The sequence below is a fragment of the Epinephelus lanceolatus genome, chromosome 17 (assembly GCF_041903045.1).
Source record: "Epinephelus lanceolatus isolate andai-2023 chromosome 17, ASM4190304v1, whole genome shotgun sequence".
Classification (NCBI taxonomy): domain Eukaryota; kingdom Metazoa; phylum Chordata; class Actinopteri; order Perciformes; family Serranidae; genus Epinephelus; species Epinephelus lanceolatus.
The window spans coordinates 20,514,402-20,527,986 of NC_135750.1; the positions used below are offsets into that span (position 1 = coordinate 20,514,402).

Below are 13,585 nucleotides of genomic sequence, written 5' to 3' on the forward strand. Positions count from 1 at the left end.
GGGAACTCAGTAAATGGCATTTAGTTTTATCTCCAAGGTAACAGATATAAAAGCAAGGGGGTCGAAGTTCAGAGCATAATCTTATGAGAAAGTAGTATGTCCCAGTTGTGTGCATACTGCATGCAACAATACGTACTTTTTAAGGGCAGCTGCAGTACCTACTAAAAGTATAAAAAGAAAGTATGCCGGCCTGCAGAAAAACATCATTCCTGGGGCACTCTACTACAAAATACAACAGTTGAAATAAAAAGGACTTATAAGGAAGGACTTATAAGTAATAGTTATCGATTTCTAGAAACCACCTCCACCTCCTCGTTGGGACAGTTATCATGAGCAGCTGACTGGAATTTCATACTGCTGGAAAATATTCAAAAATTAACTTACATGTGTGATTTGCTGCACTGTAACATGATGTGTCATTTAAAATGTCGAGCAACTGCTGCTTTTATTTTGTACGTTTGATCTGCAACAAAAATAATCATCGTATGTTGGACAGAAGCAGCTTCAAACCACCACGTTACAACAAGAAAATCATTTTAATCATCATTTCAATAGAAGAAACTCTAACATTTACATGTGTGTGATACATTTCTGGTTGCTTCAGTATAATCTGTGCTTTGGCCCTTGGTTTCTCCTGCAAGAATAACAAGAATATGACAGTAACTTAGTGATAATAGTTAACACTGACAGCAAGTTATTGAAGAGATTCATAACTTTGACAACCTATAAAGCTGTTAGAGAGTAACTTCACTGTCCATCTGCTCAGTTTATTCCAAGCACAAATGTCTTTGCGAAAATGTGGCTGAATACAGAATTTTAGAAGAGTTTTAAAGGATGACAGCTTTACACAAAATAACTGTAAAATGAACATACTATGGATGGACAGCGAAGAGTTTCTGTTTAACAGAGCAGATTTAAGTCACAAAAATGAGGACTTAAAAGTCCAAGTAGACTTTAAAGCAAAATAATAATGTCTCAGGTTTTGCTTTAAATAGCCATACCACTTGACTGCTTAACTATTAGTACTGCAATCTCAGAACCCATTAGCTACCTGTCTGACAAAGATATATACACTCTGGGGGCAAGGGACAATATTTCAGAAGACTCGGTGTAGCCAGCGGATATCTGGGCCAAGACTTCTTCTGCCAAGCGCTGGTCATTTTGGCTAATCCCTATTGTCTCTGGTGTCAGACGATAGCCAGTGGGTTCTGAGACTGCATTTCGGACAGTGTGTTCTGCCTCTCCACACAGACTGTTTACCTGCTGATTAATCTCTATGAACAGATTCTGCATACATGAATCTTCAGACAGAAGGCAGTGGGTTCTGAGATTGCCTGCCGCTTAGTCATGATTGGTCAATATGACTCCAAACTACAAACAGAAACCTGGGGCCGTATTCACAAACATTCTGAGAGAGCTCCTAACTTCGGCTAAACATTTATGTAAGGAGTCTTTGCCTAGTAATGATTTAGGAAAGTTCTCAGAGCAATTCTGAGGAAGGAAGAGACAGATACCTGTATCTGAGTGAGGAGGTGTGGTTGACCCCGTTGCTAGGTATGATACAGACTGCACTGCACTCTTGCTTTTTTTTCCAAATATCTTACAACTTTGATCATTTTATTTCTTTATGTGTGTGTATCACTAATGAGATCGACCACAAATATTATCTCTGCATGATCTAATCTGTAGCATTTCATTAACTCACTGTCATCCAGCGTTTGGAGAATATTTCTCTGACCTCTTTGTGTTCCAACATTTTCTCCTCTGATTAAGAAACTCTTAAGTTTCCTCTCTGCTTAGGTGCTCTTTTAAGGGCTAAAATGCTCTGTGAAGAACTTTTATTTTCACAAGGACCTAGTCTTAACTTTAAGGGGAAATATGTTACAGTTCTAAGAATTTTCTTAGAATTTCCTCACTAGGAGCAACTCTTAGCAGTAGGAAGCTTTGCGAATATGGCCCCTGAACTCTTGCCATGCCAAAATCTTGTCCCGTTGGCTGTTTATAAAGATTATTGGGCCTATGCATTGACAGGACTTGGTCTCAGCTATGCAGAGAATTATCAGGGCTTTGGAAAATAAATAGTTGAAATGCCATGGGAATTCTTCTATAAAGAGACCTGAAAGACATGAAACTAACTTGTCACTGGCTGATGCAGAGTTGTGAATAAACTTCGACTTTTCCTAGGAACTGAGACTTGAATTGAAACTTGCTTCAACAAGAACTGAGACTTGACTCAGACAGCTTTTAAACAGCTCTGCTATTGATGTTTTGATACTTTTTTCCATCATTAAAATGTTTAATTCAAGTTGACAATAGAAACAGTTCTCTATCAAGGCTGAACCACCAACCATCAAACATACCTTTATGAACTTTATTGCCACACATGGGTATCTGAATTAGTTGAATGCATAAACTGACTACACCCATTATTTCAGCTGCGCTTGGTATTTCACAGTATTCCCTTTTGGCTAACATACTTCAGTAGTGAGTCCGGGCACCTCGTGGCCTGCCAGTCAAAATGTATTCATATTTATGTTTTAAACTCTAAGTTAGTATAAGACCTCTATTATATGTAACTCCAATGCATGTCCCTTTCCATGAGCAGCACGGCACTTTCGGCAGTGCCTCAGCCAAGCTGAACACAATGCTACCATTGAACTAGAGTCACAGTGGATACCTTTATATACCATCAAGAGTGACAGTTAATGCAACAGCACCTGGGTTTCACTTAAAGTGATAGGCCACATTAATACAGCTACATACGTACATCTTATATAGTATTAGTAGTCACCAAAACCATAATGTATCACCAAACATATACAAATCTCACTAATAATAACTTTAAAGGGGGGATATTTAGAATTTTGCAGGACTTAATATTTCTGGTGCTTTTATTTCTGAGTTGGGAAATAATTGGAAAAAAAGATTATCTGTTGAGAGCCACATTACGACTGTGGCTACCGGCTATTGGGAAAAAGCAACTCTTGTATGTTAAAGACACATGTAGGTATCTGACCTAAGATATAACTCTTCTATAGTATTACACTACTCGTGTTATATAATCTCATGAGTATTATATATCTATTTTAATTGGCCTCTTTTTAATGGTACACTGAGAATTGCTTTAAACAGCATTTGGTTAAAGACATTAGAGATTATTCTGTATTTTTACACAACGTGCTTTCGTGGAGATGTGAACACTCATCATGAAGACACCACAAAATACAATGCCATGTTTACCTCACCTGAGTCGGATATGTAAAGCCCTATGAAAGAACATCAGATCTAATCTAAAGTAATTCTTTCAGTTGCCTGGGTGAGTACAGATCTATAAAATTCAGACTGAACAAGGCAGAATGAAGCACTAGCGTCATGAGGACTAGACAGAAACAACCTCTCTTTCAGGCTCAGTCCACACAGATATAGGTATTTTTGTAACCACGAGTTTATAATGCTCTTTGGGCCTCTGTCCACACACAAACTGAGTTTTAGGTCACTAAAAATAATCTTTTGTAAGACTCTGGCCAGGGCAAAGATGACAGTGATGTCAGTGTGTGTGCCGTTAAGTCCTTTGTGAGGCATCACAAATGATGCAGCATTTCATGCAGTGGTGGACATGAACAAAATAGTGCCAGTTCTAACCTTGCAAACAGGACTTTTTACATGTTTACACCTAAATGTACAGTTTCTCTCCAACTATATTAAGAAACAAAGGCGTCAGAATGTGCAACGGAGGTCACTGCTCCACGTAGCCTTCTGATTGGCTAACATCTTCTTCTTCACATTGCTTTAAGGTTACAGTTATATCAACGCCTATGAGCTGGCATGCTCTTAACAATGCTCCAATTGTGTTCTGGCATTTTCATTTGGATAGATTTTTTATTTAGTACGTTATTTTATTTCAGTATGTTTACATGACTTTAGAGAAAATCAGTTTATTGTGTTTGTCCGACTAAAACCAGACTTTCAAAACACGTTAACATGTTAGACAGACAAATCATAATCTAATTTCTCAACGTCAGACAAACACCTAGATAATGTGATTGGGAGTCAGATTACTCCTGCATGTATGTATACAGTCAATTGGACCCTAACTGGCCTAGGTGCTCTGTGCATGCTCCAGAGTTTTCTGGCTTTGACTTGGGAGTCGAATCTTATTAATACATAACAGACGAAGAAGCCGGTAGCAACTTGGCGAAATCTACATTCAGAGCTGTGCACGTTTGAATGGAAGAGGAGAAGAAGTTCATGATGCGTCAGCTGAAACAGTTAAATACTTTGAAATACAAGGATGGGAGGAAAACACGGAATGGCAACCTGGACAACGCTCAATTGTTTGGTCTGTGAAAAGCCACCTATTGTAGGGGAGCTGGACATACTTTGGTCAATAAACTGATTCCCTCCTGTGCTTGTATACTGGGACAAGGACAGAAGTCCAATTAAATGGCCTAGTCCAGCTCTATAACCGTAGCTCGCCTTAACTGTGCATGTAAACGTACTGAATGTGTGTGGACAGGATTTGCTTCGACAACGAAGGAGGGAAAACTCAGTTTACAGAAATACCTGTGTCTGTGTGGACTAGGCCTCGGACACACACACAGAGACAGACAAATCACACATCACTTTGACTTTACCTTTAGTTTATCCCTGAAAGTCTAAACATGATCAACTATAGATAAAATTTTACATAAGAATCTCTTACAAGTCAGGCTTGACAGCTGCTCATTTCATTTTAAATGAAATACAAAGCGCCACATAAAGCTTCAATACCAGGCTTCTCAGTGAACACAGTATGCAAATAAATATTTATTTTTCTCAAGTGGCTCTTCATTTGTCACAATGAGGCACATTATTGGTGTGTATGAATATTATCGTATGGCCCAAAGCTTACTGTCACCAGTAAAACATTTCGTGTCTGTTATGGCACCTTTGCTGACTAGTTTTGGTCTGTGCAATAATGGCTTCTCCTGGCTTCAACCCATCGTGTGCAGCGCTTTGCAGATTCACAGCTACATTTATGACGTCTCGATTAATGAAACAGTTTCTCTTCAAGCAAACTGATGGACTTATTCATCAGTGTCTTTTCATCATCCACAAACCTGTACCCAAACAGCTTCATGGTGGGTCCACACACTCTCTGCACTACCTGAGCCAGTGTGAAGGGAATGCTAAATCTCCATTTCTCTGCCTGCTCTGATGAGTTCTTCTGGGTGGAGTAAATCCCGCTAGCCCCCTGTGTGGTCTGGGTGTTCCTCAGAATCCACTCCCTAGCTTGGGGGCTAAATGGTATCCCCGTGAACCTGTACATTTCCTCTGCCTTCTGCATGGGGTAGCGGGCAATATCCTCATAACGCACCAACATGTAGCGGCTCCTTAGCCAACGAGGTCGGCTCAGTCCCACCTCTGCAGACATCCTAATCTGGTCGCAGTTGCCTTTGAGCCTCTTCACCTCCTCGTCATCTTCAGGCACCTGGCCGTCCTGCGCCCAGGCCTTCCATGTCTGGTACTTCGAAGAGAAAGCCACCATGCGGGATGCTAAAATGGCACGTGGATCTCGGACTAGCTGGATCACTCTCACATCCAGACGAGGATCCTGCACCAAAGGCTGCAATGTGTCCAGCTGGCGCACACGGACTGTCTTAATGGCATGGTGTTGCTTGGAAAGGCAGGATTCAGATGCGAGGGTCAAGTTCAGCGGCCCACAGCGACGAGTCTTACAGTGATACCTAAAACAAGAGTGGTATAGTGTGTGTATGATTAAATATCTTTCATAGAGTTGCAGAGAGGAGGAAATTATTTAAGATGTCTTGGGGTGCTTTGGATCAGCTGGAACGGTTTGTGCACTCACAAAGCATGTAAGGACACAAGACTCTTTTGGTTGTGTCATCATTACAAGTCATAAGACTGTGGATAATAATAATTTAAAGGGACAGTTCACCACAAAATCAAAAATACATATTCTTTCTCCTACCTGTGGTGCTATTTATCATTTTAAACTGTTTTGGTGTGAGTTGCTTAATGTTGGTGATATCGACCATGGAGATGTCTGCCTTTTCTTGACTTTAATGGACCTAGATGGTGCTAAAAAAAACAAAAAAACAAAAAAACACAGTACAGAGGGAGCACAGATCTACTCATGGACAAGAGGCTTGTGCTCATGGCAGTGTGAGATGTAAACATTAATGGATGTTCCTTTCAGCTGACTGTAATGTTAGCCAGCGCAGTGGTGCTAGGTGAGCTAGCAGTACTTCGGAAGAAAGAATATAATTCCTAAATTAAACTGCTCACAACAAGGTCTGTGGATTTTTTTGCCACTTTGAACACCACAAGCTGAGTGCCATCTACTTCCATTATATTTGAGAGAAGGCAGACATCTCTATGGCCGATATCTCCAAAACTTTGCAACTCAGAGCAAAACAATGTAGATTCATAAATAGCACTACAGGTAAGAGGGTAAATATGCATTTTTGGTTTTGGGGTGAACTGTCCCTTTAAGGGGTAAAGTCAACTATAACTCCCAGGGGCATTTTGGTAAGCAACACTAAATTACCAAGCTTAGAATTTATGACTGCAACTACTTATTTTCAGTCTGTAAAATGTTAGAAATGGAGAGAAATGCCCATCACACTTTCCTAAATATTAAGGTGATGTCCTCAAGCATCTTATTCTGCTTAACATTACAAGACACATTTACATGTCTCTACTTTGCAGAGGCTTATTTGAATTATTAGGCAATATAAGATTAATTCAGCAACTATGGAGAGATGTGAGAGAGACTTCTCAATTTATGTGTGAACACTGAAGATATCATCATTAAAGGAGAAAAACTCCTGCCCTCCCTCTATGCAACTGTATCACAATTCAATTTTATTTCCTTTTTCAGACTCAACTAACATTTTAAGTCTGATCAATAATAGTGAGTATCTAGAGAATCTACAATACCTTTCAAAAACATCTTTGATTACTGGACTGCAGACAGATTCTTCACAAAGCGATAAACTAGATTCTCTGCGAAAAAGAGCTGGGGTAACGTGTTCCTGAGGAGGCGGGGAGATGAACTTCTCAAGGGGAGAGAAATCACACAGGAAAAGCCCTTGGAGTACATCCCGGTAGATTCCTGCCAACACTGTTCCGTTGTTTGCCTCGGATGCCATGGTCAGCATGCGCTCGACATGCCACAGAGGCTCAAATAGATAAAACATGTTCTCCCCGTGCTGGTTGAAAAATTCCCCCACAAATGAGGAACCCGTTCGTGTGGTGGCTAAGAGTAATATGTGCTTACGGCCACCGCTGAAGCTGTACGTGCCTAAATCATCTAGTTCGTCCTCTTCTTGCTCCTCGGATAGACTTGAGTAATTCCCTTTTGTGCCGGTGAGTTTGGAGAGCAGCATTTTGAGCATCATCAGGGAGCCATTTTGTGTTGTGTTGCTGTAATCCAGTGGAGTCTGTGGGGTCTGCTGTGGAATCTGCCTCTGGATCAGCTTATCAGAGACCCTGATGAGATACAGAGGCTTGATTAAAGAATATCGACAGGTGGAGCAATATAGACATCTAACATAGGTCTTACATTTACATTTATCTTACACTTTTATATATGAAGCTACAGCCAGCTATTAGCATCAAGACTGGGAACAGGGAAGCAGTTAGCATAGCCTTTGTACTGATTAAACAAGGGAGATTAACATGTTAAACAGTGAGCTATAGAGGTACTAGTAGCCTGAGCTTATAACCTATGGACAAAGCCAGGGTGGCTGCTTCCCCCTGTTTTCAGCTGCTGGCTGTATCATATGAGAGTGGTATCAATCTTCCCATCTAACTCCCTGCAAGAAAGTGAATAAGTGTATTTTCCAAAATGTTATTGCTTTAAAGTTACAAGGTGGCCTCTAGCCACTGTAATAATCTTCCACCCAGTCTCTGCAGACCAGGTAGATAGATACTTTTATTTGTCCCTGTAGGAAAATTGGTTTGCAGCTTAATGACAAAGGCATTCATATACCCATACATATACCAGGTAGGGGGGATGGACCAGACCAGCTGGACATCTTTTGTAACTACAAAAGTGAGGAAACAATAGGGCATATGACGCTGGTGCATTATCTGATAAAAACTTTAAGAAGTTTTTCACAGATATAAAGAGGTTCCTCACATAAAACTAGGCCACCTATGCAGTAGAAAGACACAGATACTTTTGAAATTGGGGTTACATGACTAAAGAAACAGAAAAAGAGGGCTGTGGCATTCGCTTTTCCTCAAGAGGTAGAAAACCTGCATTTACCAGAATACCCTCCACCGTACAAGACCAATAAACACTCCTGCTGGTGGGTAACATAATGCAATCTCATGTGTTTAAGAAAATGGCGGCTGGCTGGTAGCAAACGATCTCGAATTACAATTAAACGCTGAGCTAAAACATGCTTCTGAAAACATTTGAGGCAAGAAATAAGCAATGTACTAACGCAATCTTGGTTTATATTCAATCAGCACTGCTTAGTTTTACCATTTGATCTCAGTACTTTCGGCCTCCATTTTCACTGTGCAGGAGGCAGTATGGCGCCCACTTTCTGTTCACAAACTCTCACTATTACAGCTTATCTGGGCATTAAAATATGTTTCTGACAACATTTTAGGAGAGTCATAGGCAGTGCAGTAACATAATCTTGATTTATAGTCAGCTGTCTGTCTCTTGATCTGCTTCTATACTCTTTGTGTCTGCAGTGGCAGCATGGGTGGCGACAAAATGAAACCACAAAAGTACATCCTGTACTTCGAACAACTGCCTGAGCACCAGCTATAGATGATGATGTGAAATATGTTGTCAGGCGGAGTTTCGCCAGGGGGGCAGGAGGAGGGATATCTAGGCACTGGTTAGATGGAGTGAAGCTTACCACAGTTAATCTACACATACTATCCATATTGTTTTAATACAAAGCTGGTTGAAAATCAGGGAAGTATTCCTTTAATGGCATGTGGAACAAATAAAAACTTGGATCTATTTTGAACTTTTGAACAGAGGAGGGCAATATTGTCACCCAGACAAAGTCAAGGAGACGTCTCTGGTCACCCACAATGCTGTATGCTTTCTTCATCGCTCTGTCTCTGTAGATGCTTTCCATACTCGGTTATGTAATATCTGACAGTTTGCTGGTCATAGTTACAGCCTTTTAGTCTTTTTCTGTGCCTCAGTAGCACTGGCAAACCAAAAGGCAATGGAGAAGGATGGGACACTTTCAATAAAAGCTAAATATTCAGAGCATTTTGCTGTGGACATTTAAAAATAGCCATTTCTTTAGAAAGTACATTCTCTGCTGTGTCTGAGTGCCAATCAGGTCAGTCCACAGAATCTAATTACACTTGTGGTCAATGACGATGCCAAGGTACATGTAATTTGTAACAGATTGTATTGGCTCTGCAGTGATAAACAAAGGGTGCAGCCCTCTAAAATCAATGGCTATGTCCTTTGTTTCAGAGGTGACCACTGACCTTCTTAGCATTTTCAAGTGCAATATAGATATTGAAACAGACAGGAGGCAAGATACAGGGCTGGCACACGTGCATTTCCAGATTGCAGATTACAGACTGCTCTTTATTCTTTTACCTAGATAGGATGTTGCTTTCCTTTTCGATGATGACCAGGGCCACGATACAGATGAAGACAATCGCATATTTGGTCTTCATTCTTGAGTCCTGGCTTCGTAACTGGACGTCTAGAGTTTAGTGTGTGTGTCGGTCATAGCTTGTCATGCAGAGGCTAAAGCTTCAATCTGCAATAAGAAAAGTACATTGGTTTAGACAGTAAAAAAATACACATGTATCATAATTCCTGTGTAAACTCTTGATGTTTCCTGGGCAAATACAGTATAAAGATTAATAAGAGGTAAGAAAAAATCTCTGTCCTGGATTACACTGAAGACATAAACCGTTATAAAAAGAATCTCCCATTTTAGCTCTGAGAGACAGATCTAAACTCAGCCAGACGTTTTTTTTTTATATTGAAACAACAGACGCATTGATCTGAAACCTGAGGAATGTTCAGCAGTTTGTACAACACATTGCTTTTTTAAAACCTGTTTGCCTCATTTCTGAGAAGCCCCAAAAAAAAGACAGTCTTGCCGCACTGGGGTTGGTGATAAAGCAGAAAACGGATGAGAGGGAGGTAGTTACTGTAAACAGAGGCTGGTTTTCAATGCCAGCAAACACAATGGAACACTTCCACATGGCACTGAGTCAGGAAACAAGGCAACATTCTCTTTAACATGAAGCCACTTTACATAAGTGAATGTGTTGCTGAGGTGCACCATCTTACAGGTGAATTCTTAGATATCATTTCTGGGAAGTTTGCCCACATTGATGAGTAACCAATAAGACACAAGCCTCGACATGTCGACAGTGAAGTGATTTAATGATACTGATGATCTCATATTTGCTGCAGTGCAAATTAGAGCTTGTATCACATACAAATCTCGTGTCATTAGCCGTAGTGGTATCGTTCCCTGCCTTTGGGAGTATTGTGTTACTCTGCAACCTGAACTCATAAACGGCAAATCCGTTGGGGACACAACCCACATTGATGTAGCCATACCCGCCCACGCTGGTGTCACACCGCTCCTCTGAAAGACTTCTGAACAAATTAACTATTTTGACATCATTTGAAATGATTCAGTACGACAAATCTCTTAATTCTGAATAAATTGTCCACACACATTTTTTAGTGACTGAAAAAGAAATGTAAACTACGCACACACACACACACACACCACACACACACCACACACACACATGCCATTTGGACCTGTCAAGCCAGTGAATAATTTCTACAAAGCATATCATTAAGGGAAAAAGACACAGTTTTCAAGGCGTTGCGGAGTGATTGTGTGCTCTGTAAGTAAATATCACCCAATTATCTGGGCTTAATACGCCATAGCCGTCAAACTGTCAGGCTGAAGCACTTGAGCTGAGCACTTTTACATATTCAAGAGTCAGTGGAGCGTTTGGCAAATCTGACTATCTGCTCAAGCAGAAACACACATCACTCTGTTTATCATCTCACTACAAATTACATTAATGGCTGCCTTCAAAGCCTTGAAGCAGCATATCATGGAGACGCTGAAAGCTGAATTCCCACTGAATGCTTTGCTGTTCATCCAGGGGTGTTAGTGTAAACAATTAACTGTTACAGCCAAATGCTGAGAAACGTTACACTATGGGTAGGTGCTGTGTATCAATTATAACTGATTGATTTTAGTTTGGATGTCATTTAGATATAAAGAAAATTACCCCCTCTGTGTGCTGTGTGAGTGGTGCCTATTTAATCCTATAGCAGTCATTAGGGGGGAGGGGGCTTTCAATTCAGAAGCATTTTCCAAACCCCCACCACTGAACCAGAATGAATACAGACTAATGAATACTTCTGCATACTATTAATCCCTGATGCCATTAGATGAGGGGATGATGCTTCCACATATTCAAAATCAAATCTGTAAAAATGGTTAAATGAGCAACTCACATCTGTAACAGAAAGAATTATTGATTATAGTGGACTCCATGGCAGCCTCCATGTTTGCACAATCACCATTTATATACCTGCATCATGCCTGAAAACACACATCACACATGTATGCTTTGACAGTTGGATTTAAGGTGGACTTTATCATTATTCATCATGTAACGCGTTTTTTTCCGCGCATGGCAGCAGGATGTTTACAAGCTGCACCGTGTGCCGGTGGCTCTGTATGTTGTTTTTCTTTTCTTTTTTCCAGCTTTGAGTCATTTCCTTCCAGAGAAAAATAAGATGCGGAGATATTGGAGTAGCGGAATGCACAAACCTTTAGCTGATCTCTCTCTGCAATCGAGCAAAAACGATCCTGATCTTGTGAGAAACAGTATCGTCCCCTCTGTAGCATCTTGCTGCATTGTGTCGGACAAGGACACACTGCTTCATTGTATCCTCGGACGCGGGCTCCTCTCCTCTGCTGGATGAATGAGAGGCAGCGCGGACGCACGGATGTCTTGCAGAAACATCGGCACCAGCGAAGGAGAATTATGTTTGTTTGTTTGCTCCTTTTTTGATTAAATATTGAGTCAAGAAAAATAAACTCGGAGCCACAGAAGTAATTGCAAAATTCTCCCCGTCAAGCCCGACTGACAGAAGCGCTAATTCGCCTCTAAATTACGCTTGTGTCGCTTTAAAACTTTATCTCCAACTTTCACCATGTGCTGGATACCACCGCGCGCGAGCCGACTGTGGCCACGCTTCAAGTCACCGCTCTCCCTGCGTGGGACATCCTGTGCTGGCGAGGTCACGTGATCCCCAAATACCCTGCAATTATGTGTGTAGACACCCCCACCCCCATGTTTGAGGAAGTGCCCCCAGAGCACAGAGGCTATGCCACTGTGTGCATAGTCATTTAAATCACATTTAATTGCATGTTTTCAGTGTTGTAACCTGAAATTTTGTTTCACAGCCAATAGGCTACCATGTTAATTTAGGAATTACTGCCATAACATAATGCAGTGTCTATTCACTCCATGCATGAAGCATGAAGTCACTTAATCTGTCAGATATCTTAATGCATCTTCAGAGCAAAACATGTGAACCTGTATGCTACTGTACAATTTTTTGTCCATCTTAATCTTGACATAGGCTAGTTTGGGTAAGATATAAATGCATATAAATACCTCCATTAGACAAATAAGGAATTAATAAGAATAAAAACTACTGCTTTTCTTTGAATCAGAAAGAAATGCATTTATTGATCTCCCAAGACAGTAGGTCTCCTTTTGACCTTCCCTAACACCCGATGGTCTTAACCCTAGGGATGCCATCTTTCAGCCTCAACCTTCCTGTGGATATAGTACGAACTGGCGTGTAATTGTATTTTCTTTCCTTTAGCTGGCAGTGTGCTATCATTACTACTATTTTTTTATTTTATTTTGTTTTTGTGGTGGTCTTTTTATTCTGTGTCCTGTATTTCTTATGTCTGTTTTTGTGTTAAATACTCAGAAATAAAATGAAAGAAAGAAAGAAATGCACTTAATGCAGCTTGCCATTACTTAAAATTGTCTCCTGATTGCACCCCTGTAATTATGTTACAAGCCACTTGAACTGATTATCTGCACTGAACAAAATAAAATGCATATATTCATTGCTTTACAATACTTTGGGTGTTACAGTGCAAGTGCTAACACATTACCACCCTTGGGGAATGAGACCTTACAGGTAGAACTGCAGATCCAGTCACCTTCCTCCCCCTCATGTTTGGGGAGGTGCTAAGTGTTTAGAGTTATCACTGCTATCAGGTGGAGTTCTGTTGGGCTCATTAGTGTCTGTTGGAGGAGGTAAACAACATCCACTGCAGGTAAAGCAGCAGCCATTTTCTGTAATCACCATAATCACCACCAATGGCGTAGGTTTTGTGTATAAAGGGACAGGTGTAGGTGTAGATTTTGTGGGGGCAAGGAACATGGTTACATCTGGTGACCAATCACTGCTCTTCATTACACGCACCCAGTTAAAAACTAGAGATGATCGAGCATTTTCAGTTGTTGGTCCTAAACTGTGGAACAGTTTCCTACTTACAGTCAGATC

At 40.7% G+C, this 13,585-nt stretch overlaps 1 protein-coding gene across 1 annotated transcript; it reads right to left on the bottom strand.

Annotated features, from left to right (window-relative positions):
* Positions 1 to 517: 517 nt before the first annotated feature.
* chst3a (carbohydrate (chondroitin 6) sulfotransferase 3a) lies at positions 518 to 12,441 on the bottom strand. Its single transcript, XM_033612383.2, has 4 exons — positions 11,823 to 12,441; positions 9,596 to 9,761; positions 6,943 to 7,494; positions 518 to 5,726 (listed from the first exon to the last, which is right to left on the bottom strand). The coding sequence occupies exons 2-4, from the start codon at positions 9,673 to 9,675 to the stop codon at positions 5,030 to 5,032; spliced, it is 1,329 nt and encodes a 442-aa protein (XP_033468274.2). The 5' UTR covers positions 9,676 to 9,761; positions 11,823 to 12,441; the 3' UTR covers positions 518 to 5,029.
* Positions 12,442 to 13,585: the final 1,144 nt, after the last annotated feature.